The following is a 24296-nucleotide window of genomic DNA, read 5'->3' on the forward strand; positions in this document are numbered from 1 at the left end:
AAAGTGTATGTGTTTTATTTTGAATACCATATCTTTTTCTTTTTTTTGTCTTTTTGCTATTTCTTCGGCCGCTCCCGCGGCATATGGAGGTTCCCAGGCTAGGGGTTGAATCGGAGCTGTAGCCACCGGCTTACGCCAGAGCCACAGCAACGCGGGATCCGAGCCGCGTCTGCAACCTACACCACAGCTCACAGCAAAGCCGGATCGCCAACCCACTGAGCAAGGGCAGGGGCCGAACCCGCAACCTCATAGTTCCTAGTCGCATTCGTTAGCCACTGCGCCACGACAGGAACTCCCCATATCATTTTTAGATGGATTTTTATTCTGCCTTTTGATTATATCATTATCAGTGATTAGTGAGAAAGACAAATTAAAACGGGTTAGACATTTATAAACTTTCACTTTAAAATGAACTGCACTTTAAAATGTATGTTGATTCAGTTTTTAAAATTATTTCTAGTAATTGTGTATATTAATAGTACTGAAGCCACTCTTCTCCCATTAAAGGAGATCCTACCTGTTCTTACTTGTGTACTAGTGGTGGTAGGTGGTGACAGCATCAGTAGTAGTCCACTTTATTAGAACTTCCTACTTTTAAATGTATATTAACTTGATTTGAAATTCACCTAAAGTCAGCATTAACATATGTTTCAGGAATTGAATTTTTGGTCTTTATGGTACTTTAGGCTTTCTTCCTTCAATAATCAGTGTTTTCAGTTTTACAAAATTGTATTACTGTCATCACATCTATGACAATTAGTAAAATACCCGAAATGTCAATATTTAGTCTGGGTTTGGATTTCCCCAATTGTCCCAAATACGTGTTTTTACAATTAGCTTGTTTGGATCAAAGTCCTTTAGAGACCCATTTGTTGCATTGGGTTGATACACGTTTTAGAAGTTTTTTATATGGCAGTTTTGTTGCCTCCCTTATTTCCCTTAACATTCTAGATTTAGTTGATTGCATCCACATAGTATCCTTTAACTTATATATCTGTTCCCTTTATTACCTTTAAACTGGTAGTAAGGTCTAGAATTGCCCTGTCTAATATAGCAGGCACCAGCCAGCTATGGCTGTTTAAATGAATTAAAATAGGAAAAAACCCAAAAAATTTCAGTTCCCTAGTTGCATTGGCCACATTTCAAGTGCATAATAGTCACAGATGTCTAATGGCTACTATTTGAATTGTATATATAAAAATCTCCATAATTGCATAAAGGTCTGTTGAACAGTACTGATCTAGAAGCTCGATCAGATTCAGCCTTGACTTTTTGGGAAGGGTGAGGGTGGGGCAAGATTTCATAGTTGGTGCAAAACAGTAATGTCCAAGTTTTTTCTCTTTGGTGTTACAACTGGGCAGCTATGGGGGTTCAGGTGTTGTCAGTCCAGTTTATCCATAATGAAATTCCCTGTGAACCTTTCACTTAATGGTGAGATCCTGTCCTGGATTTAGATTGCTTATATCCATTATTGCATTAGAGTTTGCAATATGGTGATTCTTTGATTCTATCCTCAGTATTTAATTAGCTGGAAATTTTTTGTGAAGAAGAACTTTTTACTTCAGCAAGCTATTTGACTACCCCGCCAGCTGTTTGCAATACAGTTTGTATAGGAAAGACAAGAAAAATGCTGAATTATTTCCCTCTATTTCCAGAGTACAGTAATGAGTTGGTGGCCTAGCAATCTCCAAAGGTAACCATGAGCGTTTTGCCTTTTTTTTTAAATCATCGTGAACTTACAGACTTGAATATATTTAAACTGTTTCAACCTAGTGCGAGTTTTGGGGGGGGGGGGTTTGGGTACTTAAGTTGTCCTGTTGTTGGCCAGTAGTAGCCTGAATAAGTTGTCTTTTGTCCACTTTGAGAGTTTCCTTATTGTTGGGTAAAAGGTGTTATTGGCTTATTTGTATATTTCCGACGACTAAGAAGCCCTGATTCCTTTGAGTGGATACTAGAGGTACACTTGCTGCTAGGCTGGCCATTGGTTTTAGGATTTAGTGCTCGAAGTTAGGAAATATGTACTTTTTTTCTTGAAGAGAAATACACAGAATTCACATGATATTTCTAATTTATTATTTATTTATTCACACTGATATTTCCTATTTATTTATTTATTTTTCTGTTTAGGGCCACACTCATGGCATATGGAAGTTCCCAGGCTAGGGGTTGAATTGGAGCTGCAGCTTCTGGCTTACGCCACAGCCACAGCAAAGCCAGATCGGAGTTGCATCTTCAACCTCCACTGCAGCTCAGGGCAACACCAGATCCTTAACCCACTGAGCAAGGCCAGGGATGGAACAGCGTCCTCATGGATACTAGTCAGGTTCTTTACTGCTGAGCCACAACAGGAACCTCCCAATTTAATTTTATAATTTTTTTTAAAACAACTTATTTAATATGTATCTTTTTCTCTTTTGCTGAAAGTCATGGTACCTAATGTTATTAACATAGTTACTTTTTTTCTTATGTATAAAGCTTGCAAATAAACAATACCAATTTTATTTTTAACAATATGATTCCTGAATGGTGTTAGGATTTCTTTGTATTACTTTTTTGTCCTTTGTATGTACCCCATTTGGAATATGTACAGTAAAATGATTACATTTTAAAAGCATATGAAACAATTTGTTAACATTGGCTGTCAATATACTGTCTGGTTAAGTGTTGATGTATTTCATTTTGTTTCCAGTATTTTTCAATACTACTTTTAAATTCATTTGGATTTGGGAATTCCCGTTGCGGTGTAGTGGAAACGAATCTGACTAGGAACCATGAGGTTGCGGGTTCGATCCCTGCCCTTGCTCAGTGGGTTAAGGATCTGGTGTTGCCGTGGTGTAGATCGCAGATTTGGCTCAGATCTGGCATTGCTGTGGCTGTGGCATAGGCTGGCAGCTGTAGCTCTGATTTGACCCCTAGCCTGGGAACTTCCATATGCTGCTGATATGGCCCTAAAAAGCAAAAAAAAAAAAAGAAAAGAAAAGAAATTCATTTGGATTTGTTTCATTATAAAGTAAAACACTAGCATAGTGCCTATCAAGCAAATATCTGTTAATATACATGCAGACAAGTTAACCTTCCTGTTTTCTCTACTCTGACTATTTCCCTTCCTTGTAGGTATCATATTTACTAGTTTGGGGTTTATCTTTCCATAAAAACAAATGTACTATATATATTATGTAGTTATATACACTTAATATATTTTAATATGTTATGCATAACATGATACATACTTTATATACTATATATCTGTCATTTTCCCCCTTTGTTAGGTAAAAGGTAGTATTTGCATATAATGTTTTGTACCTTGCTTTTCTCATCTAATATTATATGCCCTATAGATCCCACCGTAGAATTATGTAGTAGAAGTATGTAGAATGTTTTTCTCCTTTCATAGCTTCCTAGTATTATTCCATTGGTGGATGAGTATGCACCCAGTCCCCTGCTGATAAGACATTTGTGTTGTTTCCTACAATTGCAAATATTTCTGCAGTATATATCCTTCTGCATGTATTTTTTGTATTCTTGCCAAAGTATGTTTGGGATAGATTCCTAGAAGTGGCATTGTTGGATTAAAAGACTTCCAAATCAGTGATTGGAAATAAGAGCCAATTTCATCTTCCCAAATTGGTGTGTGGGTCAGTCATAATAAAATATTTTAAAAACCATTCAAAAATATATAAATGCATGTATATCAGTTGCTAAGTATTGCCAAAATCTCTGTAATGATTGTACCATTTTGCATTCCTGCTTACAATATGTGTTTTTGGTTTTTTTTTTGTCTTGTCTTTTTAGGGCCACACCCATTGCATATGGAGGTTCCCAGGCTAGGGGTCTAATCAGAGCTATAGCTGCTGGCCTACGCCAGAACCACAGCAATGCCAGATCCGAGCTGCATCTGCAACCTACACCACAGCTCATGGCAGCGCCGGATCCTTAACCCCCTGAGCGAGGCCAGGGATTGAACCCCCAACCTCATGTTTCCTAGTCGGATTCATTTCAGCTGCACCACAACAGGAACTCCTGTCTACAATATGTGAATGCCTGTTTTCCCTTAGCCTTCTCATCAGAGTATATTGTCAAACTTTTAATTTTTCATTAATCTGATACAGAATAGAGGGTAATTCAGTGTAGTTGAAATGTCTATTTCTCCTATTGTGAGCTAGGTTGAGCATCTTTTCATTTGTTTAAGGTCATTTGCATTTCTTTTTCTCTGTATTCTTTGTTTATATCTTCTGCCCATTTTTCTATAGATTGCTTTTTTCCTTCAATTTTTAGCAGCTCTTTTTGAATAAGTAACCCCTTGTGACAAAATTTTCAAATGTTTTATCTTTCAGCTTTTCGGAAGGCATTTTCCTGTGTAAATGTGTATTTTTATCTACTCAGTTTTCTTAGTCTCTTAGTCTTTTTTCTTATTCTTTCCATTTTTGAGTCAAAGTTTGGACAGTGTTTTAACATGTCTTTCTTTTTTTTTGTTTTGTTTTGTTTTTTCTTTTTTGTTTTTTAGGGCCGCACCCAGCGCATTATGGTGATTCCCAAGCTAGGGGTCAAATCAGAGCTGTAACTTCCGGCCTACACCACAGCCATAGCAATGCCAGATCCCAGCCTTGTCTGTGACCTACACCACAGCTCATGGCAATGCCAGTGGATATTAGTCAGATTCGTTTCTGCTCACCCATGAGGGGAACTCCTAAAATTTCATTTTTACTTTGGAAAATTTCTTTAATACTTTATCTGATAATTTTTCCCCTTAAGTTTAAATAGGGAGCTTTTTGGGCAGGCATCAATGACATTTATTGTTTATTGGAGCAGCCACAGTTTACCAGTTGTGTTATATCTGACATAGCTGTAGGTCTTCGTACTCATAATAACACCAAGGCAGCTCAGGGGCAAAGCATTGTTATCCTCCTTTAAATGAGACTTGATGAATAGGCAAATTCTTTCTCTTAGTACACATTTATTCATGATTCTATCCAAAGCGTTAATTTTCTTCCTCTGTCCCATTTCTTGAGTGGCCGTATACTCTGGATATTTTTCCTGATCCGTAAAGTGAAGAGATTAAATTGGAGGCCTCAGGTCCTTTCTAGCTCTTATATTCCAATGTGTCAATGAATTTCAAAAGATTTGCCCATGATCAGATACCCTCTGGATTCTTTTTCCTGTGTGATTGAAAGTATGTTTTCCCTACTTCCCAGACTTGGTATAAAAGCTTGTATTTCTTTTAACCATTCTATTCCAGATTTCATTGATTTAACACAGTTTTCATTCTAGAGGAGAGGTAATTAATAACTTCTGTTTGTTGATGTCTTAATCTAACTGCAGAAATGACCAAGATTGGCCTCTACCAATGTAGTTTCCACTAACATTGTATGTTAGTGGCAAGGAGTAGCAGATTATCAGGCTACAAATTTAATTACTTAAATTTGTATTTATTAAGGACAAAGAATGAACTTTACATAATTGACCACGTGGCACCAGCAAAAAGAAAGCAAAGTGATGTAGTGCATGGAGCTAAATGAGGGTACATTTGGTCAGGAAAGGAATCAGTGATATGGCTGTGAGAAACTCAGAAAAGTCCACAGAAAATCTGCTTCCTTCCTGTTCAATCCTAGGGAATGACAAATGATAGTGTTTGTCAGCTGATCAAGGAGGTGGTGAATGTATTATTAAAAAAAATTATATGTGAGTAAGATTATTTCCAAGAGAATGGTACCGGTTCCCCTCACCCTACCCCCAGTTTTTTTTTTTTTTTTTAATACAGACGTCTCCTAGGTTTAGTCTTAAACCATGATTTTAATTTCTGAAATGACTATTTTCCTCTATGTGGACTATTTTCACCTTTGTGCTACTGCCACCTGGTGGCCATGGTGGTGATGCCATACTTCAGTTGGTGTTTTTTTCCTGTGTCCAAACTTTTTCCATTTGGTTTGTGCCAAGACGTTATTAAATCAAAAGAAGATATGCGGCTGTATTTTAATATTTAGAATACTGTGAAATATGTAAAGATTTCACATTGTCTGGCTCTTAGGAGTTCCACTGCCTGGGTTTGAATTCTAGGTCTGATTTATAGTTTACCATAGTCAAGTTATTTAACCTCCTAAGCCTCAGTTTCCTCCAAGTAATAGTATCTGTCTTTTATGAGTTTTTTGAAGATCGAATTAGACAATATAGACAAGGCAGAACAGTTGAGCGTTCAATGACATTTAGCTTCTATTATAAATATTGCTAATTACTGAAGAATGTCATCCAGAAAATATATTAATGTATTATACATTACTAAATCTGTGTTACTAGTATATATCACTAAATGTGTTATTTAGTACGGTAGCACTGTCCTTAGGAATAGCACTTTCCCATATACTTAATACATATCCATGTAGAGTTGTCAGAAGATGATGTCAGTAGACATGTAATTGGTCATTAGCATCTTATTAAAAAGTTGGAAGAAACATTGGAGATTAAATAGGTCATGCCGTTCACTTTATAAAGTCAAAACCTGAAGTTCAAAGGATACAAAAGCTAGTTGATAGCAGAGCAGGACTTTAGCCTCGTCTCCATCTGCATGCTACCATGAACTGTGTACTGCCTCAGTTCCCTAGAATGGCTCAAAACACAGAATCTGTATTATGTTGTAATTGACCATATTATTGCTGACAGCAAGTGGAGTAGAACATGAAAACTTTTTTCTTTAGGTTTTTATTTTGCCTAATGTTGGTGTGATACAAAGGATAAACCAACTGGAAAAAAAATTCCCTTCCGCCATACTTGTGTATGAATAGTTATTTAATACTCTTGTTAGTAACTTTAGATATAGATGTAAATAATGTGCAGTGGTTCTATTTTCCAGTCTTTTCATTCTCCGGTGTCTCTAGGACACCCTGTGCATGCCTCTGTCGTTACATTTATCACTCTAGGGGACCATTTTGATTAATTTTTTCTTTCCCGTACAGGACTATTAATTCCTTGAAAGGGGCTATTTCATCACTGTATATCTAGTGGTTAGTGCAACACTGAATTCTCTGTTGACTAGAGGAGTCCTCTTCTCAGAGTAATATAATTTGAAGATGAGGCATTAGAACAAAGGAGTAGAACCTCCACACCACAGTCTTTGGGAATTACCTAAAGACTGATTCAGGGTTGAGCTGTGAAAGTTTAAGGAAAAAAGCAGTTTCTCAGGAGTGAAAAGTAGTTTGACATTGATGAACAGTTTGAAGATTTGTGATGAGAGGAGAAACGTATAGGAGGTACTACTGATTGGCATGTCTGATTTTAAGGGTGTTTTTTCCTCCTTCCTTCTCACCTGCTTTTCTTTATGGTGTGTCTCTCTTTCTGTCCCAGTCTGTCTTATCTCCCCTTCTTTCTCTGGTAGACTCTTCTCTGGGGTTCTCTAGCTATGACCTGTTTGCATAGGGGGTAGGTCAAAGAGGGAAGGGAGTTGGAGATAAGTTCATCACAGGCCAGGTTGAAATGCTCTGAAACTGCAAGCATGAATAAAACGGGTTTTCTGCCCTGGAGGGTTGAATAGTAAGGAAAAAAAAATGTTCCCCCCAAGAATAAAAATAAAGTTTCCAGTGTGGTGTAACTCCTGTGAAATAACCTAAGAACCAGGAGCAATGAAGTGCAGAGGAGGGAGGGCCCACATAGCAGCCTTCCAGGGAAGGAAGGGTGTTCTGGGAGTTTCATGGGCCTGTCATCTAGAAAGTATATAGGATTTCCCATGATGGACCAAGGAGTTCAAGCCTAGGGCATTTACCCTTTTTATGCTATCAAAACAAAACAAAAATAGACTTTTCCTCTGACCTGTATGACCCCAAATTTCTTCCTCTCATTTTGTGGCAGTGTCCCTCTGCTTGATCACCCCACCTCTACCCACGCCCACCCTTATATGAAGAGGTAGGGATGTGACAGTGAGGTATTTGATTTCACTCGTGCAGAGGGAGTGCCAACAACAACTCATATCATTTTAGATAATTTTCTTCTAGTCTAAAATATATTTGGATCTAGTAGTTTTTGAAGAGGCATTCCTTGACTGCTTCTACACTTAGGATTCTTCCATCCTAAGAAGTGCTGCATTTTCTCATCGTTACTTGTATGCTTTCTTTCACATTCTTAAGTTTATAAGTTGGAATGTTAGAGCATAAAACATAAAATTTCTCCTGACTTTTTTGCTTTCCCAGTTGCCAGAACAAAGGGGATTTGGTGATGGAGGCTTTGTTGGAAGGAATACAAAATCGTGGACATGAAGGGTAAGTTTGCTTTTGACCTTAAGCTTCTCAATGAATTTAAAAAGCATGTCTGAGTTAAGCCTCTGACTATTTTGTGCCTTGGGTACAGACGCAGAAGTGTGAGCAAAAGCTAGGCTGAACCATGTCATGTTGTGGACAGCATCTCCCTTTGGGGTGTTTGCCTGATCTCAGCCATGTGAGGCTTGTTTTCATCCCAGTTTAAGTTTTCTACTCTTAAAAAAGCGAAAGGCTATAGAAGTTGTGTGACACTAAGAACAAATGCTTTTTTAAAAAAGTATTTAAGGCCTAGTAGTTACTTCTGTGGCCATTCCTGGAAACTGCTTTGAATCCAGTACAGCTAGTCCACTTTTGTTTCCCACCTTTGCAATATCTGGCATCTCCTGAAACACCGAAGGACATTAGTAAGTTAACAGTAATGTAGGTTGCAGTAAGTTTCTAACAATTAGGTGGAAATAGTCAAAATGAATTTGGCTCAAGGATGAATTTCTTGAAACAGCTCTGAAAATTGTACTGTCATTTTTCCTGATAGCCTACTTGTTTCCAAAGTGCTTTATTTTGGCCAGCTGAAAAGGTGACATATGCTTGCCTGGATTCCTCTTGAAAATTTCCTCAACATTTTACAGAAGAGCTAGTTGCTAGTTGTGGAAGTCTCACCCACAAGCCAGACTTGAAACATCAGCCTGTATTTGACCAAATGACTTAGGCTTTAGGTTGGCTATTAGAGGAAGACAAACTATTCTGTGGAATAAGTAATCACCTTGTATGAGCATTAAAAGGAGAAGCTCAGAGATCCTGTTCTTTGCTTCTGATAATAGATTTGTTGACATTGTTCCACCTTGGGTAGGTTTACATCTGCTGTGTTTGTTTACATGTGAAAGATGAAAAGCCACTTGGATATATGTTCTATGTTCCTAATGGTCTGTTTTTATTTATAGGGGATTTTTGACATCCTGTGAAGCAGAACTACAGGAGCTCATGAAACAGATTGACATAATGGTAGCTCATAAAAAATCTGAGTGGGAAGGACAGACACATGCTCTAGAAACTTGCCTGGATGTCCGTGAACGGGAACTCAAGGCTCTCAGGAGTCAGTTGGATATGAAACACAAAGAGGTAAAACAGATGATTTCTTGCTCTTTTTGATATTTTTACCTTGCCTTTTATAGTGAATATGTTTTTTTAAATATTTCTGAAGAAAGCATTTAAAAAGTTTTTGGAAATTCAATTTACTTAAACTAAAGCAAAACAAAGTTCACTTATTTCTTCCACTCCCACTGAAGCCTTACCTCTCAAAGCCACAAATCCATTTTCTGTACCCACGAACTTGTTTTTTGTTTACTTTTTTCTTCTTTTTTTCTTTCTTTCTTTCCTTTTTTTTGTTTTTGTAGATTCCACATGTAAGAGAGATCATAGGGTATCTGTCTATCTGAATTATTTCACTTAGGGTAATGCTATCAAGGTCCATCCATGTTGAGGCAAATGGCAACATTTCTTTTCTTTCTTTTAATAGCTGAATAGCATTCTGTATACATATGTACTACAGTTTTTTTTAAAAATAGATTCTTAATCTGTTTCCACATCTTGGTTAATTATAAATAATACTGCAGTGAACCTTGAGTACATATAACTTTTTGAATTAGTTGGGGTTTTTGTTTGTTTTCTTAGATAAATACCCAGAGGTGGACTTGCTATATTGTGTGGTAGTTCCATTTTTAATTTTTGAGGAATCACCATACTATTTTCCATAACGGTTGCACCAATTCACCTTCTCACCAGTAGTGCACGGGGGTTCCCTCTAGTCCATATCATTGCCAACACTTGTTATTTGTTGTCCTTTTGATAACTGACATTCTGCAAAGTGTGAGTTGATACCTCTTTGTTTGGTTGTTGTTGTTTGTTTTCATTTGTTTTATTTTTATGGCCACACCTACAGCGTATGGAGGTTCCTGGGCCAGGGACTGAATCCAAGCCCCAGCTGTGAGCTACACTGCAACTGCAGCAAAGCCAGATCCTTTTTAACCCACTGGGCTGGGGATCAAACCTATACCTCTTCATCACCCCAAGCCGCAGCAGTCAGATTCTTAACCCACTGTGCCACAGTGGGAACTCCACTTTGTGGTTTTGATTCGCATTTCCCTGATGATTAGTGATGTTGACCATCTTTTCATGTACCTGTTGGGCACTTGTATTTTCTTTGGATAAATGTCTTTTTGGACCTTCTGCCCATTTTTTTCATTAGATAGTTTCATTTTTTGCAATTGAATTGTATGAGTTCTTTGTATATTTTAGATATCAACGCCTTGTCAGATACATGATTTGTAGTTATTCCCTCCCATTCATTAAGTTGCCTTTTCATTTTGTTAATGGTTTCCTTTGCTATGCAGAAGCTTTTTAGTTTGAATTAGTCCCACTTGTGTATTTTGCTTTTGCTGCTTTTGCTTTTGCCGTTGGTATCAGATTCAAAATATCATTGACAAGACCTATATCAAGATTACTGCTTACTGCCTGTTTTCTTCCAGGAGTTTTATGGTTTCAGGTCTTATATTCAAGTCTTTAATCCATTTTAAGTTAATTTTTGTGAATGGTGTAAGATAATAGTCCAGCTTTCTTCTCTTGCAAGTGGCTGTGCAGTTTTCCTGACATCATTTATTGAAGAGACTGTACTTTCCCTGTTGTATGTTTTTGGCTTATTTGTCATAAATTAATTGGCTGTATACGTACGGGTTTATTTCTGTGCTATTCTGTTCCATTGATCTAAGTCACTGTTTTTATGCTAATACCCTACTGCTGTATGTAATAATAGCCTTATAATATTCTTTGAAATTAGAGAACGTGGTGCCTCCAGCTTTGTTCTTCCTCAAGATCACTTTGGCTATTCAATTCCATACAAATTTTAGGACTTCTTTCATTCTATTTCTATGAAAAACACCATTGATAGGGATTGTGCTGAATCTTTAGATTGCTTTGGATAGTATGACCATTTTAACAGTATTAATTCTTTCAACCCATAACATAGAATATCTTTGCATTTATTTATATCTTTTTTCCATTTCTTTACTGTCTTATAGTTTTCAGTTTACAGGTCTTTTACCTCCTTGATTAAGTTTATTCTTAGGTATTTTATTCTTTTTGATGCAGTTATAAATGGGATTACTTTCTTAATTTCTCTTTTTGATAGTTTGTTATTATTTAAAGAAACACAGTCAATTTTTGTGTATTGATATTTTATCCTGCAACTTTATTAAATTCATTTATTAGTTCCATTAGTTTGTGGTGTAGTATTTAGGGTTTCCTAGCTATAGTTTCATGCCATCTGCAAACAGTGACAGTTTTACTTCTTTGTTTCCAATTTGGATGCCTTTTATTTCTTTTTCTTGCCTAATTATTCTGGCTAGGACTTCCAATACTATGTTGAATAAAAGTGGTGAGAGTGGACATCCTTGTCTTGTTCCTGATCTTAGAGGAAGAGCTATAAGCTTTTTAACAATGAGTCTGATGTTAGTTGTAGGCTTGTCTGTACAGCCTTAATTATGTTGAGTTATGTTCCTTCTACACCTGCTTTGTTGAGAGAATTTATCATAAATGGATTGAATTTTGTCAAATGCTTTTTATGCATCTACTGAGATAATTTTTTGTGTTAATGTGATATATTGCATTGATTGATTTATAGATGTTGGATCATCACTGCATCTCTGGAATAAATCTCACTTGAACGTGGTATGTGATCCTTTTAATTTATTGCTGAATTTGGTTTGCTGATATCTTGTTGAGAACTTTTGCATCTGTGTTCATCAGGCATATTAGCTTGTTAAAAAAAATTTTTTTTTGGCACTCTGGTCTGGTTTTGATTTCAGACTAATACTGGCCTCATAAAATGTATTTAGAAAAGGTCCTCCCTTTTCTATTTTTTGAAAGAATTTGAGAAGGATTGGTACCATTCCTTCTTTGACTGTTTAGTAGAATTCACCATTGAAACCATCTGGTCTTAGACTTTTGTTTGTTGGGAGTTTTTGATTAGTGATTCAATCTCCTTGATAGTAATTGGTCTGTTTAGATTTTCTTTCTCATCATGATTCAGTCTTAGTTGCTTATATGTTTGTAGGAGTTTATCCATTACTTCTAGTTTGTCCAACTTGTTGGCATATAATGGTTTATAGTAGTCTTTATGATTCTTTGTGTTTCTGTGGTATAGTAACATCTCCTTCATTTGTGACTTATTTGAGTCTTTTCTTTTCCTGGGTGAGTCTACCTAAAGTTTTATCAATTTTATTTATCTTTTTACAGAACTAGCCATCTCTTAGTTTCATTGATTTTTTTGGTTTTCTTTTTAGTCTCTATTTTGTTTACTTTTGCTCTGTATTTCCCTTCTACTAATGTTGGGCTTTGTTCTTCTTTTTCTAGTTCCTTAAGGTATAAAGTTAGGTTGTTTGTCTGAGACTTTTCTTGTTTCTTAAGTACATATTTATCACTGTGAACTTCCTTCATAGAATTGTTTTTGGTACAGCCCATAAATTTTGGTATACTACATTTCCATTTTGTTTTTCTCAAGGTATTTTAAAATTTCTCTTTTGATGTCTTCTTTAACCCATTGGTTATTCAGCAGCATGTTGTTTAATCCCCACATATTTGTGTATTTTCCTTTTTTCTTCATATAATTTCTCATTCCATGCCATTGTGACTGGGAAAAATGCTTGATATGATTTTAGTCCTCTTATATTTATTAAGACTTGATCTGTGGCCTAACATGAGAACTATCTTGGAAAATGTTCCATATGCACTTGAGAAAAATGTATATTCTGTTGCTTTTTATTCCTTCAGCCACTATGTCTTTTTATTCCTTCAGCCACTATGTCTTTTGAAGGATTTAGTTGCTTTTGGATGGAATGTCCTATAAATAAATATCTGTTAAGTCCATCTGGTCTAACGTGTTATTTAAGGCCAATATTTCCTTACTGATTTTCTGTCTGAATGATCTTTCTGTTGATGTAAGTGAGATACTAAAGTTTCCTCCTATTAATGTATTGCTGTCTGTGGCTCCCTTAAGTCTGTTAATAATAGTGTTAATAGTGTTAATAATATTTAGGTGCTCCCATGTTGGGTGTATAAATATTTGTAAATGTTATATTGTCTTATTGGGATTGACCCCTTTGTCATAATATAATGTCCTTCTTTGACATTTATTAAAGTATTTATTTTACAGTCTTTTTTTTTTCTTATATAAATATAGCTACTCCACCTTTCTTTTAGGCTTCCATTTGTGTGGAATGTCTTTCTCCATCCATTCACTTTCATTCTGTGTCCTTACCTCTAAAGTGTGTCTCTTGTAGGCAGCATATATAGATGTGTTTTACTTTTTATTCCTTCAGCCACTACGTCTTTTTGTTGAAGGATTTAGTCCATTTATGTTTAAAGTAATTATTGATAGGTGTGTGCTATCGTCATTTTCTTAATTGTTTTCTAGCAGTTTTTGTAGTTCCTCTCCATTCCTTTTTTCTTCTCTTGCTTGCTTCCTTTGCGGTTTGATGACTTTCTATAGTGGTATGCTTATATCCCTTTCTCTTTTTCTTTTGTATACTTACTATAGGTTTTTGCTTCTTGGTTACCATAAGACTTATATATAAGAATTTATATCTGTAACAGGCTATTTTAACTTGATAACAACTGAAGTTTTATCCCTTTCTCTAAAGCTCAACATTTACTCTTACATTTTGTGTTTTTGATTTCACATTTTTACATATTTTTATCTTGTGTATCCTTTAGCTAATTATCATATCATAGTTTTGTTTTTTAACCTTTATACTAGATTTATAAGTAATTAACCCACTACCTTTACTATATATTTGCTTTTATAGTGAGACTTAGTCTTTCATATGTGTTCTTGTTACTAATCTGTGTTCTTCCTTTTTAGCTTGAAGATGTCCCTTTAAAATTTCTTGTACGTTCAGTTTATTGGTGATAAACTCCTTTAAATTTTGTTTATTTGGAAAACTATTTTTATCTCTCCTTTGATTTGAATGAAGCTTTGCTGGGTAGAGTATTCCTGGTGGGAAGTTTTCTTCTTTCAGCACTTTGAATGCGTCATGTTTTCTGGCATGCAAAGTTTGTGCTGGAAAATCTGCTGATAGTCTTATGAGGATTCCCTGTACAAAATGAGCCATTTTTCCCCTGCAGATTTTTGTCTTTAACTTTTGATATTTTAATTATAGTGTGTTTTGGTGTGGGTCTTTTTGATGTGATATCATCTTATTTTGAGCACTCAGGGTTTTCTGGATCTAGATGTCTATTTTCTTCCCCAAGTGAAGAAAGTTTTCAACTTTTTTTTTTTTTTTTCCCAAATAAGATTTCTTCCCCTTTCTCTCTTCTCTTTTTAGGAGTCCTACAAAGTGAAGGTTAGTCTCTTTGATGTTGATCCATACATCCTTTCTACACATTTTTTCCTTCTTTTTTCTTTTTGTTGCTCTTCACATTTTTTTCGTTCTTTCTTCTTTTTGCTGCTTTGGTTGGGTGAATTCCACAGCTTTGTCTTTGAGTTGACTGATCCTTTCTTCTGCTTCTTCTAGTCTGCTGTTGAATTACTTTGGTGTATTCTTCAGTTCAGTTTTGGGATTCTTAATTCTGTGACTTCTACTTAGTACTTTCTTATATTTTTCCATTCTCTTTGATGAAGTTATCACTGTGCTTATCCATTGTTCTCCCTAGTTCATGAGCATCTTTATGACCATTAGTTTGAACCCTTTATTAGGTAAATTACTTATCTCCATTTAATTACAGTTTCCCCCCCCCCCTGAGGTTTATCTTGTTATTTCATTTGGAACATATTCCTCTGTTGCTTCATTTTGCTTGACTCTGTTGGTTTCTATCTAGTAGGTGAAACAACTGCCTCTTCTAGTCTTGAAGGATTTGCCTTCTATAGGAGATCAACCTTGTTATTTAACCTTACTTCAGCTTCTCGTTGTCTTTCAACCCTCTGTGCTTGTCCAGGAAGCCTGCTATACTTTTAATAACTCCCAGTAGTTGAGGATATGCCAGGGCTTGTCATTATCCCAAAGTGGAGGATCTTGGCACCTAGATTCAGACTGACTAGAGGCTGGACCCTCAGGCAGCAGCTTTTAAAGTAGGCAAATATATGCAGTTCTGAGGGGCTGCACGGGTAAGCCACATTGGTCCTCAGAGCCAGGTTACCTGGAGGTGTCTATGTGGGCTCCAAAAGAGCTGTTTTCTGGGTGATGCTAGTGTGCTGGCACAAGGCAGAGGGAGAGTGCCAAGATGGTATTCACAGCTTACATTCCTTGAGGGCAGCTCCTAGGCCCCTAAATGTGAGTCAAAACAAGTAAAGAGGAGTCTTTCATAGAAAACCTGGGGAATGTACTTCATTATGCTTTCTGTGCAGTGCCCTGGGGTGGTAGCCTGCCAAGAACTATTCCTCCCATTGCCACAGTCTTGTGGGATCTAGGAATGCAAGCTCCTCCAGTCACTGGAGCAGTCATGGTTTGTCCCCTAAGTGCCAGCTGTGTATATAGCTACCCTCCAGGAGATACTGATACACTGGAGGCATCAGAGTATGAGAGCAAAGATAGCACCTGCCCTCCAAGGTCTCTGGACAGGATTACTGTCAACCCCAAGACGAGTGCTTAATCAGAAACTCACCCCTCAGGCAACAGTCATGATGATCAATTAATAGTCCACCTTCACAGACAGATTGAGCTCCCAGATCTGTTGCCTCTTCCTCTTCCCTTTTATGGTAGCTGTTTATGAACTCTTTCTTCTTGGGCTGCAGTCCTTTAAGGACCATAAATAAAGGCCCTACTGACTTAGCAGAGCCAATTGATGTAGAGGTGTCTTCTACAGCAGTCACAAAAATCCAGGCACCAGACAGGGGTGTGAGCTCCTTTCTAGGTGTCATCTGTTATACTCCCTTGGGACCCAGATTACAAGTTCTCCTGGCCTCCAGAGCCAGGTAATCAAGAATCATATCCTGGGCAGCAGCTGAAAAAATCAGGATACCAAGTGTGTGTAAGGGCTTCCTTCCTGGAGAGACTAGTGTGCTGGAGCATGGCAAAGGTGATACCTACCAGTCTTTGTTCCCACAGACTGTTCCAGCAGGTTCCTAGATGTGTGTGTTAGATGCCTGTCCCTCAGACAAAGATTTTAATATAAGTAGGTGAGCTTCCTTCTCTTTAATTCTAGGCATGATTGGCTGCCTCTGAGCTGGGCTCTGGGATGGGCATGTGAGCCCTGTAGGAGGCATTTCTCAGATTGCTATTGTTTTGTGGCTCTTGGGACATACGACCCATTGGCTTTCAAAAATTAGATGTTTGGGAGGCTCTTCTCTTAAGTGTAGGTCTTAAAAGTTGGGGTGTTCATTGTGGGGTTTGAGCCCTTTGCTCCTCAGAGAGAGCTCTAGATTTTGAGTTCCCTTCTGGTTGTTGGTTGCTATACCATGGGAGAGGTTTAAGATGAGATTGAGTCTCTGTCTACCCTATAGGCTTTTATATCGTTTTCTTCTTGCTTGCCCAATGTATAGTCATCACTCAACTAGCCTTTAGGTTTTTTTTGTAAGGAGAAATTGTTCCATATTTAACTGTATATCCAGTGAATCTGGGAAGAGGTGAGTTCAGGATCTTGAACCGGTGATACTGTCTTTTTCATAATGCAGAGAAACTATTTGTGTGTCAGATTAGTTTCTATTCTGTTTTTTAATTCTGATGGTTTCTTTCAGAAGAAAAATTCATTGGTGAAAATGCATAAGAATATTAATTTAGTCCAAACAAAAAACACAATAAAGTATTTTTAAAATTAAGACATGTACATTGTTTTTTAAACATAATGCTTTTGCACCCCTAGTAGACTACAGTGCAGTGTAAACATAATGTTCACATGCACTGGGAAACTGAAAAAATCATGTGACTGTTTTCATTGCAATATTTGCTTTATTTTGGTGGTCCGGAAGGAATCTGCAGTATCTCTGAGGTATGTCTGTACTTAATACTTTAAAGAGAAATTAAAGGGATTATATAGATAGGTTCCTTGGTAAGGATTTGAGTAGTACAAATTTGGTCTGAGGACATAAAAGATATTTAGAAATGTAGCTGTCTGGTTGATTTGCTGCTTCATTGATTGGGTTGCTGAAAGTTGATTAAGTTTCTAGAGATAAAGTGCTAATTATAGGAATCTATTCCATAGAGTTTGTCTGTGAAATTGTAATTTCACTGTATTATTGGTGATAACATGTTTATAATCTACTTTGATCTGTACATGATAGAAGAACTAGAATATAGGGCTTTTAAGTTTTCATCATTTTTATTTGTTTGAAAGTTTCAGGCCTAGAAGCAGCTAGTCCTGTGGTATAAACCAGTGCTACTCAAATGACAGGTCCATGTGAGATAAAAGCCTTGGACCAGAATCTAAATCAGTGCATTGCATCTTTTACCTCACTGAAGGTTTTGCTGTATAAAAATGGCAGTTGCACTAAACAGTGTTTTGTAATGTATTTGATTCACATTTTGCTTCAAGGTTCTAATCTCATGTTTGATTGCTGTTGTGACCAGCTCCAGCCCATCTCCAGATCATACTTGGAGGAATACTAGCATAAAGAACGCTTTTCTTTTCTTTTCCTTTTTTTTCTTTTTTGCTTTTTTAGAGCCGCACCCGAGGCATATGGGAGTTCCCAGGCTAGGGGTCGAATCCAAGCTACAGCTGCCAGCAACTCTGGATCCTTAACCCTCTGAACAAGGCCAGGGATCAAACCTGCATCCTCATGGATACTAGTCAGATTCATTGCTGCACCATGATGGAAACTCCCAACAACTCGTTTTTTAAGTGAATGCTTTATATGTTTTCTGATTATGCTATTGGGAGTGGATTGGTTTTAATGGACATTTTTGCTGCTGTTACCTCCTAATGCTCTATGGAGCAGGTAGAACCAATGAAACAAGTAAGGAATTTTGAGTCCTGGCTGTGGCTTTTTTCAGTTAAATGGGCTTGGACAAATAATTTAACCTCTCTAAGCCTGTTTCATCATGTGTAAAATTAGGATGTAATCTCTATGTCCTAGTGTGAAGGTTGAGTTACTATTTAAGAAACCACTTTGAAAACTCTAAATTGTATTTATTTATTAATTTTTAATTTTTTAAATTATAGTTGATTTGCAGTGTTCTGGCAGTTTCTGCTGTACAGCAAAGTGACCCAGTTACTCATATTATCTTCCATCATGTTCCATCACAAGTGATTGGATGTAGTTCCCTGTACTACTCAGCAGAATCTGATTGCTTATCCACTCCAAATGGAATAGTTTGCATCTACTAATCCCAAACTCCCAGTCTGTCCCACTCTCTCCCCCTCAGCAACCACAAGCCTGTTCTCCATGTCCATGAGTTTATTTCTTTTCTATAGATAGTTTCATTTGTGCCATATATTAGATTCCAGTTATAAGCGATATCATATGGTATTTGTCTTTCTCTTTTTGACTTGCTTCACTTAGTATAAGTCTCTGGTTCTACCCATGTTGCTGCAAATTGCATTATTTTGTCTTTTTTATGGCTGGGTATTATTCCATTGTGTGTTATACCACATCTCAATCCATTCATCTGTTAATGGACATTTATGTTGTTTCCATGTCTGGGCTATTGTGAATAGTGCAGCAGTGAATGTAGGTTTGCATGTCTTTTTGAATGAAAGTTTTGTCTGGATATATGCGAGGGAGAGGGATTGCTGGATCATGTAGTAGTTCTATATTTAGTTTTCCAAGGTACCTCCATATTGTTTTCCATAGTGTTTGTACCAGTTTACATTCCCACCAACAGTTTAGGAGGGATTCCCTTATCTCCGCACCCTCTCTAGCATTTGTAGACTTATTAGTGGTAGCTGTTCTGACTGGCGTGAGGTGGTACCTCATCGTAGTTTTAATTTGCATTTCTCTAATAATTAGTGATGTTGAGCATTTTTCCATGTGCTTGTTGGAGAAATGTCTTTTTAGGTCTTCTGCCCATTTTTCAATAGGGTTGTTTGTATTTTTGCTGTTGAGTTGTATGAGTTGTTTATTTTGGAGATTAAGCCCTTGTCAGTTGCATGTTTGCAATTATTTTCTCCCATTCCTTAGGTTGTCTTTTTTTTTTTTTTCATGGTTTCCTTTGCTGTGTTTGCAAGTTTGATTAGGTCCCATTGGTTTATTTTTTGTTTTTATTTCTATTCCTTTGGGCGACTGACCTAAGAAAATATTTGTATGGTTAATGTCAGAATGTTTTGCCTGTGTTCTATTTTAGGATTTTATGGTGTCTTACCTTGTGTTTAATTCTTTAAGCCATACTGAATTTATTTTTGTTCGTGATATGAGGGTATGTTCTAGTTTCATTGATTTACATGCAGCTTTCTAGTTTTTCCAGCACCACTTGCTGAAGTGACTTTTTCCATTTTATATTCTTACTTCTTTGTTGAAGATTAATTGACCACAAATGTCTGGGTTTATTTCTGGGTTCTCTATTCTGTTCAACTGGTTTATATGTCTGTTTTGGTACCAGTACCACACTGTCTTGATTACCATGGCTTTGTAACATTGCCTAAAGTCTGGGAGAGTTATCCCTCCTGCTTAGTTTTTTCTCCTCGGGATTGCTTTGGCAATTAGGGGTCCTTTATGGTTTCATAAATTTTTGGATTGTTTGTTGCAGTTCTGTGAAAAATGTCATGGATAATTTGATAGGGATTGCATTGAATCTGTAGATTGCTTTGGGTAATATAGCCATTTTAACGATATTAATCCTTCCAATCCAGGAGCATGGAGTATCTCTGCATTTTTGAATCCCCTTTAATTTCCTTCATTAATGTTTTATAGTTCTCAGCATATAAGTCTTTCACCTCCTGGTCAAGTTTATTACTAGGTATTTAATTTTTGGAAGTGTGATTTTAAGAGGTATTTTATTTTTATATTCCTTTTCTAAATTTCATTGTTTGTATACAGAAATGCAGCCGATTTTGAATGCTAATTTTGTATCCTGCTACTTTGCTGAATTCATCGATTATTTATTTTACATGGAGTCCTTAGGGTTTTCTGTATATAGTATCATGTCATCTACACACAGTGACAGTTTTACCTCTTCTCATCCAGTTTGGATACCTTTTATTTCTTTTCTTTGTCTGATTGCTGTGGCTAGGACTTCCAGTACTATTTAAATAAAAGTGGTAAGAAAAAAAAAAGTGGTGAGAGTGGGCATTCTTGTCTTGATCCAGATTTTAGCGGGAAGGCTTTCAGCTTTTATTTGTTGAGTATTATATTGGCTGTGGCTTTGTCATAAATGGCTTTTATTATGGCAAAGTATGTTCCCTCTATACCCACTTCGGTAAGAATTTTTATCATAGATGGATGTTGGGTTTTGTCAAATGCTTTTTCTGAATCTATTGAGATGGTCATGTGGTTTTTGACTTTTTTTGTTAATATGGTGTATGACGCTGATTGATTTGCCTATGTTGAACTTGGAATGAATCCCACTTGGACATGGTGTATGATGTTTTTATGTGTTGTTGGATTCAGTTGGTTGGTTAAAATTTTGTTGAGAATTTTTGCATCTATGTTCATTAAAGATACTGGCCTATAATTTTTTTTTGGTAGTATCTTCATCTGGTTTTGGTATTAGGGTGATGGTGGCTTCATAGAATGTCTTTGGGAATGTTCTTTCTTCTTCAACCTCTTGGAAAAGTTTAAGAAGGATAGGGTATAAGTTCTTTGTATGTTTGGTAGAATTTGCCTGTGAAGCCACCTGGAATTTTGTTTGTGGGGACTGTTTTTATTACATATTCAGTAATATGTAATAATGTATTACAGTAATATGTATTCTAGTAATTTCTGTTCAAATGATCTATTTCTTCTTGATTCAGTTTTGATGGGCTCTATGTCTCAAGAAAGCTGTCCATTTCTTCTACGTTGTCAAATTTGTTGGCATATAATTGTTCATAGTATTCTTTTACGGTTTTTTATATTTCTGCAGTATCTGTTGAGATTGCTCCTTTTTCATTTCTTATTTTGATTATTTGGGTTCCCTCTTCTTGGTGAGTCTGGCCAGAGGTTTGTTGATTTTGTTGACCCTTTCAAATAACTACCTCTTGGTTTTATTGATTTTTTTTTTCCTGTTGTTTTTGAATCTCTATTTTCTTGATTTCCTCTCTGATCTTTGTGATTTCCTTCCTTCCACTGACTTTAGGTTTTTTTTTTTGTTCTTCTTTTTCTAATTCTTTTAGGTAGTAGGTTAAGTTGTCCATTTGAGATTTTTCTTTTTTGAGGAAGGCCTTTATCACTATGAACTTCCCTCTAAGAACTGCTTTTGTGGCATCCCATAGGTTTTTGTTTTTTTTTTTAATCTCATAGTTTTTTTTTATTACTCAATTAATTTTATTATATTTATAGTTGTGCAGTGATAATCACAACCAAATTTTATAGCATTTCCATCCCAAACCCCCAGCACATCCCCCACCCCCCAACCCATCTCCTTTGAAAACCATAAGTTTTTCAAAGTCCGTGAGTCAGTATCTGTTCTGCAAAGAAGTTCATTGTGTCCTTTTTTTTAGATATAAGTGATAGCATATGATGTTGGTGTCTCATTGTCTGACTGACCTCACTTAGCATGACAATTCCTAGGTCCATCCATGTTGCTGCAAATGCCATTATTTCTTTCCTTTTAATGGCAGAGTAATATTCCATTGTTTATATATACCACATCTTATTTATCCACTCCTCTGTCAATGGACATTTAGGTTGTTTCCATGTCTTAGCTATTGTATATAGTGGTGCAAAGAACATTGGAGTACATGTATCTTTTGAGTCATGGTTTTCTCTGGATAGATGCCCAGGAGTAGGATTGCTGGATCAAATGGTAATTCTATTTTTAGTTTTCGGAGGAATCTCCATACTGTTTTCCACAGTGGTTGCACCAATTTACATTCCCACCAACAGTGTAATATGGTTCCCTTTTCTGGACACTCTCTCCAGTGTCTATTGTTTATAGCCTTTTTAATGCTGTTCTGGCTGGTGTGAGGTGGTACCTCACAGTGGTTTTGATTTGCATTTCTCTAGTAGTTAGTGATGTTGAACATCTTTTTATGTGATTTTTGGCCATCTGTGTGTCTTCATTGGAGAATTGTCTGTTTAGATCTTCTGCCCATTTTTTTCATGGGGTTGTTTGTTTTTTTGGTATGGCACTGCAGAAGGTGTTTATAAATTTTGGAGATTAATCCCTTGTCAATTGCTTCACTTGCAAATATTTTCTCCCATTCTGTGGGTTGTCTTTTTGTTTTGTTTAGGGTTTCCTTTGCTGTGCAGAAACTTTTAAGTTTGTTTAAGTCCCATTTGTTTATTTTTGTTTTTATTGTCATTACTCTAAGAGGTGTATCTGAGAAGGTGTTGCTGTGGTTTATGCTGGAGAGTGTTTGGCCTATGTTTTCCTCTAAGAGTTTTATAGTATCTGGTCTTATATCTAGGTCTTTAATCTATTTTGAGTTTATTTTTGTGTATGGTATTAAAGAGTATTTTAGTTTCATTCTTTTACATGTGGCTGTCCAGTTTTCACAGCACCACTTACTGAAGGAGCTGTCTTTCCTCCATTGTATATTCTTGCCTCCTTTGTCATAGATGAGTTGACTGTAGGTGCATGAGTTTAATTCTGGGCTTTCTTTCTTTTTGCTTTTTTTTTAGGGCTACACCTGGCATATGGAGGTTCTCAGGCTAGGGGTCAAATTGGAGCTACAGCTGCTGGCCTACGCCACAACCACAGCAACACAGATGTGAGCCACAACTGTGACCTACACCACAGCTCATGGCAACACCAGATCCTTAACCCACTGAGCCCAGGCCAGGGATCAAACCTGCAACCTCATGGTTCCTAGTTGGACTTGTTTCTGCTGCGCCACGAATGAGAACTCCCAATTCTGTGCTTTCTATCCTGTTCCTCTGATCTATATTTCTAGTACCTTACAGTTTTGATGACTAGTTTTGTAGCATAGTCTGAAGTTGAGGAGACTGATTCCTCCAACTCCATTTTTCTTTCTCAGAATGGCTTTGCTATTCTGGGTCTTTTGTGCTTCCAAACAACTTTAAAATATTATGTTCTAGTTCTGCAAAGATGTCCTTGGTAATTTGATAAGGATTTCATTGAATCTGTAGATTGCCTTGGGTACTGTAGTCATTTTGATTCTTCCAATCCAAGAACGTGGTATGTTTTTCCATCTGTTTGTGTCGTCTTTGATTTCTTTCATGAGCATCTTATAGTTTTCAGAGTACAGGTCTTTTGTCTCTTTAGGTATGTTTATTCCTAAGTATTTTATTTTCTTCGATGTGATGATAAATGGGATCATTTCCCTAATTTCTCTTTCTTATCTTTCATTGTTAGTATATAGAAATGCAGTCAATTTCTGTGTTTTAATTTTGTATCCTGCAACTTTTCCAAATTCATCGATGAGCTCTAACAGGTTTTCAGTAGAGTCTTTAGGATTCTCTAGGTGTAGTATCATGTCATCTGCAAATAGTGATACTTTTATTTCTGCTTTTCCAATTTGGATTCCTTTTATTTTTTTTTCTTCTCTGATTGCCATAGCTAGGACTTCTGATACTATGCTGAATAGTAGTCCTGAGAGCAGGCATCCTTGTCTTGTTCCTGATCTCAGTAGAATTCTTCTAGCTTTTCACCATTGATGTTAGCTGTGGGTTTGTCATATATGGCCTTTATTATGTTGAGGTAGGTTCCCTCTATGCCCACTTTCTGAAGGGTTTTTATCAGAAAAGGGTGTTGGGGTTTGTCAAAGGATTTGTCTGCATCTACTGACAGGATCATATGGTTTTTATTCTTCAGTTTGTTAATATGATGTATGGCACTGATTGAATTACAGGTATTGAAGAATCCTTGCATCCCTGTGATAAATCCCACTTGACCATGATATACAATCCTTTTAATGTATTGCTGGATTCAGTTTGATAGTTATTTTGTTGAGGATTTTTGCATCTATGTTCCCCAGTGAAATTGGCCTATAATTTTCTTTTTTTGTGATATCTTTGTCTGGTTTTGGTATCAGGGG

General features: G+C 36.6%; 1 protein-coding gene across 10 annotated transcripts in view; it reads left to right on the plus strand.

Moving 5' to 3' along the window:
* CEP63 (centrosomal protein 63) overlaps nucleotides 1-24296 on the plus strand; it is a 99756-nt gene that overhangs the window by 1344 nt on the left and 74116 nt on the right. For 7 of the 10 annotated variants that reach the window (XM_047782909.1, XM_047782887.1, XM_047782876.1 and 4 more), the window contains exons 2-3: nucleotides 8175-8243; nucleotides 9179-9356. In XM_047782909.1, coding sequence (XP_047638865.1) covers nucleotides 8200-8243; nucleotides 9179-9356 — 222 coding nt within the window. In that variant the 5' untranslated portion in view covers nucleotides 8175-8199. Of the gene's footprint in view, nucleotides 1-1656; nucleotides 1694-6826; nucleotides 7242-8174; nucleotides 8244-9178; nucleotides 9357-11913; nucleotides 11961-24296 lie in introns of those variants that run through there. The other 3 variants (XM_047782870.1, XM_047782881.1, XM_047782903.1) reach the window with 3 other exon arrangements.

This window comes from Phacochoerus africanus, chromosome 1 (genome assembly GCF_016906955.1).
Source record: "Phacochoerus africanus isolate WHEZ1 chromosome 1, ROS_Pafr_v1, whole genome shotgun sequence".
NCBI classification, from domain to species: domain Eukaryota; kingdom Metazoa; phylum Chordata; class Mammalia; order Artiodactyla; family Suidae; genus Phacochoerus; species Phacochoerus africanus.